The sequence below is a fragment of the Malurus melanocephalus genome, unplaced genomic scaffold, assembly GCF_030028575.1.
Source record: "Malurus melanocephalus ecotype Western Australia unplaced genomic scaffold, MMel_1.1 scaffold_318, whole genome shotgun sequence".
NCBI lineage: Eukaryota > Metazoa > Chordata > Aves > Passeriformes > Maluridae > Malurus > Malurus melanocephalus.
In genome coordinates this window covers 880,554-884,954 of record NW_026623550.1, presented here as the reverse complement: position 1 = coordinate 884,954, position 4,401 = coordinate 880,554, and the positions used below count along the sequence as shown (strand labels likewise).

Here is a 4,401-nt window from a genome sequence, read left to right as displayed (position 1 = left end):
AATCTTCATCAAATTCTGCTTTTGATTATGAATTTTGATTAGGAATTAGGACTCTAGGAACTGTCCAGGCCTGGATTCACATGGGAAGATCCCCAGAGGTGCTGCAGCTGTTTAGGGCATGGAATTCCCAACAATTCCCACTTTTCTGCTCCCAAAGCACAGCTCAGTCCCAAAAGCAAAGCCACGAGCAGAAGGAATTTGCCCCTGGGGTTCAGAACTGYCAAACCTCCTCCTCCCAGGCTGTCCTGGAAGGGAAAAGGAGGAAAATCCCAAAGCAGAGACCCCGAAATGGGGTTTTGGGAATTCCCAGCGCAGCTCCCGAGGGAAAGCGGATCCTGCTCCGCACACACCCCCTGAACGTTATCTGGGTTTGTAGCACATCCAGGGGCACGGAATTGAGAAATGAGACCGATTTAATCAGAGTTCAAAAGAGGAGGCATCGGAACAGCACCGGGCCCCGCTGCGCTCCCGTTCGCCGGTACCGAGAGCCCCCAGACCCCGCCGGACCCCCCGGTGAACACAGAGACTCCTCCAGTGCATCCTCCCCGCTTCCCAAAGCCCCGGGTGCACCGTCCGGAGGTTCCCCCGGGAAAGRCAACCGGGGACCCCCGGCCGGGAACAGCCGGGTCCCGCCGCCACCGCCGGTGCCCTCACCGGGACCGAGACAGGCGATTCCCGGTGGGGAGCAGGGCCTGGCACCAGCAGCACCGGAGGCAGACAAGTCCCGGCGTGAGGCATAACTCGCTCTCGGTACGTCCCGTCCCGTCCCGTCCCGCCCCCTCAGGCCCCGGTGCAGCCGGTATGCCCCGGTAGYGCTGCTCCCACACAGACCGGAGCCGCGGCTCCTGAGGGGCGGCACGGCCCGGCAGCGGTCGGGCTGGAGGCGGAGGGGTCCCGGTAGGAGCCGCGCCCAGCCCAGCCAAGCCCAGCCCAGCCCGGTCCCGTTCCGGTCCCGGTCCCGGTCCCGGTTCCCCCGGTTCCCCCGCGCTCACCGGACACTCGCCTGGGCCGGGCGCGCTCCCGCACTGCGCATGCGCCGCGCCCACCGCGCGCCTGCGCCGCCCTGGCCCCGCCCCCTCCCTTATAGGACGAGAAGGGGCGGTGCTTACAGCGGAAGCCCCGCCCCTCCCGTACCATAGAGACGAGGCGGTGTCATGGCAACGCGCGGGGGCGTTGCCATGGGAACGGGCGGGCGGAACCCCGGGGATGCTCCGCTCCCGCCCCGCGCCCGCCCCGGGGCCGCGCTCGGCCGGTTCTGAGGGTCGCGGAGGGGACGAACCGCCGGTTCCCCCCGGTCCCGGAGCCGTGCGGGCAAGGCGGGAGCGGCCCGGTCCTCCACGCTCCCAGCATGCCCCGCTCTCCCGCCCGCCTCTACGGTCGGGGCACATGCTCGGTGCGTGGGGCCGGCCCGGTCTCCTCACGGCGTCGTCAGCAGAGCGGGGCCTCCCGGTACCMCCGGCACCCCCGACATGGCCCCCCCGACAGGTACCGGCGGGATGGGGGCGCGCAGGGAGCGGGGGGAGATGGAGGAAAGGGCGAGGGGCGGGCGCGGGGTGGGGAGAGGCCGTGAGGGCAGAGCGATGGAGGAGCGGGGCTGCCCCTCAGAGCGGCCGCGATCCGCGCTGCCCCCCCGGTCACCTCTGCGCCCCGCGGGGCAGCGCACGGCATCGTCCCCGTTTCGCGTTTCCCTGAAGGATTTACCGGGGATCCACCCGCAAATTCCCAACACCCGGTCTCCCTCCATCGCCGCGCTGCTCCTCGGGTGCTCCCACCGAGTTTTTCCCCTCTCTCGCCGCCTCACCGGCGCATTTTTCCCCGCAGGGAATGTCGTGGACAGCCAGGCCCCGCGGCTTGTGGCCAACCAGCTGCGCTGGGACCTGACGGCCGAGCAGATCGAGGCCATGGCGGCCGAGCTGGCCGAGAGCACCAAGCTCGTGTACGATCGCGTGGGAGCGCAGGAGAAAGGAGAGGTGTCCTACGAGAACACCCTCAAGGCTTTGGCCGACGTGGAGGTGGAATACACAGGTGGGAATGGGGGAAAGAGGGACGGGGTTCTGCTGGCAGAGGGTTGGGGAAAAAATTCCTCCTTCCTGGCRCAGAGGAGCTGTGGCTGCCTCACCCCTGGAAGTGTCAAATGTTGGAGCAGCGTGGGATAGTGGAAGATCTCCCTGCCCGTGGCTGAGCTTTGATCTCATTCCAGCCCATTCCGTGATTATTAAAATTTTCTRGTGGCTTTTTTTAGCTCCGTGCTGTCACCTGCTTCCCTCTGGGATCCCTTTCCTCTCCCCYTGGCTGGCAGCAGAGTGTTGATTTTTTTTTTTTCCCAGTTAATGTTTATACAGCAAGGAACTGGTACAAAGAACTCATTTGGAAGAGCAAATTAACCCAAGGACAACCCTTTGGTTCCCAAGGCTTTTGTGTGTCACCAGTGGGAACAAATGGCAGAAAAGATCTAAGAAACTCTCACCTCCTTCCTATTTTTTTCCCTGGGGCAGTGGATAAACATCTCTCCATGTGCCTTGTTTCCTGCTGGGATTTTTGGGAGAGTAAATCCCTCTGTGATTATTTTGGGAGAGTAAATTCTGCTGTGTTTTTTTGGGACAGTAAATCATGCTGGGATTTTTGGGAGAGTAAATTCTTCTGCAATATTTTTGTGAGAGTAAATCCTTCTCCGATATTTTGGAAGAGCAAATCCTCTCTGATTTTTTGGGAGAGCAAGTCCTTCTTTGATTTTTTTGGGAGAGTAAATCCTTCTCCGATATTTTGGGAGAGTAAATCATTCCCTGACTTTTTGGGAGAGCAAATCCTGCTGCAATTTTTTTTTGTAGAGTAAATCCTTCTGTGATTTTTTTGCGAGAGCAAATCCTGTTCTGATTTTTTTTAGGAAAATAAATCCTACTCTGATTTTTTGGGAATAAATAAATCCTCTGATTTTTTTGGGGAGAATAAATGCTGCCCTGATTTTTTGGGACAGTAACATGACGTGATGGCGCCGTGGCACCAAAATGAGGCATTTTTTGGTATTTTTTTKTCTGATTTACAGCACAGTGACAATTCAGGCAGCCCCTCCTCCTCATGACACCTGTCTGGGACAGGGACCAGCCCCATCTTCCCTCTCTCCCTGTTCTTTTTCCTAAAATAACAGGAAAAAAACCCCGTGCTCAGCAGGAGGAATGTTCACTTCAGCACAACTGTCAGCACTTTCCTGGCTGTGCTGAGTTCCCCTCCTCCCAGAGGGAGGATCCAGGTGCCCAAAAGCACCTGGAGTTCTGTTCTTGGAGGTTTTGCAGGGAATGTTTGTTCTCCCAGTTTTCCCTGCCTGAGTGGAATTTTATCGGGACAGGGTGCACCTGGTGGGGTGTGGGTTTTTTTTTTTGGAAAAGGATTTAAATCCCATTTTGGGTTTGAAGGAGATGAGGAATGAAGTGGAATTGTGGAATACCCTGAGCTGGAAGGAGCATTGAGGSCACCCCAAAATTCCTGTGATGCCCCAGTTGGGGTTGAGGCATTGGGGGATCACAGGCGTGGAATTCCTGTGGGTTTGGGAAAAGGATCGTGGTGGGAGAACAGAGGATGAAGGGACAAAAAGGATCATGGGGGTGGTGGGGAGGACTGTGGGGCTGCCAGGCTGGCTCTGGGTGTGCACTGGGACGTGGATCCCTCATCCCAATGATTTTGGGACATGGATCCCTCATCCCAATCCTTTTTGGGACATGGATCCCTCACCCAAATGTTCTTTGGGACATGGATCCCTCACCCTCGTCTTGTTTGGGACATGGATTCCTCATCCCAGTCCTTTTTGGGATCTGAATCCCTCACCCCAGTCCTTTTTGGAATGTGGATCCCTCACCCCAATGCTCTCCGGGATGTGGATCCCTCACCCCAATGATTTTGGGACATGGATCCCTGATCCCAGTCCTTTTTGGGACATGGATCCTTTATTCCATTGGAATGTGGATCCCTCATCCCAGTGATTTTGAGATGTGAATCCCCCACCCCAATCCCTTTTAGGACATGGATCCCTCACCCCAATCCCTTTTAGGACACAGATTCCTCACCCCAATCCCTTTTAGCAACAGATCCCTCACCCCAATCCCTTTTAGCAACAGATCCCTCACTCCAATCCCCTTTAGCACACAGATCCCTCACCCCAATGATTTTAGCACACAGATCCCTCACCCCAATGATTTTAGCACACAGATCCCTCTCCCCAATGATTTTAGCACACAGATCCCTCACCCCAATGATTTTATCACACAGATCCCTCACCCCAATCCCATTTTTCCCCTCAGTCCGTAGGAACATCCTGGATTTCCCCCAGCACGTGTCCCCGTGCAAGGCCATCCGCACCGCCAGCACCGAGGCCGACAAGAAGCTGTCAGAGTTTGACGTGGAGATGAG

General features: G+C 57.4%; 2 protein-coding genes across 2 annotated transcripts in view; one reads left to right on the top strand and one right to left on the bottom strand.

The window, feature by feature from the left end:
- Nucleotides 1-1,137, bottom strand: part of LOC130580218 (small glutamine-rich tetratricopeptide repeat-containing protein alpha-like) — a 5,495-nt gene extending 4,358 nt beyond the window's left edge. Inside the window, exon 1 of the mRNA XM_057377572.1 lies at nt 993-1,137. Within this exon, the coding sequence (XP_057233555.1) occupies nt 993-1,137 (145 nt within the window). The remainder of the gene's footprint in view (nt 1-992) is intronic.
- A 161-nt stretch (nt 1,138-1,298) lies between these two features.
- The window catches only part of THOP1 (thimet oligopeptidase 1), a 7,903-nt gene continuing 4,800 nt past the window's right edge, over nt 1,299-4,401 (top strand). The window contains exons 1-3 of the mRNA XM_057377549.1: nt 1,299-1,485; nt 1,822-2,025; nt 4,293-4,400. Coding sequence (XP_057233532.1) covers nt 1,470-1,485; nt 1,822-2,025; nt 4,293-4,400 — 328 coding nt within the window. The 5' untranslated portion in view covers nt 1,299-1,469. The remainder of the gene's footprint in view (nt 1,486-1,821; nt 2,026-4,292; nt 4,401) is intronic.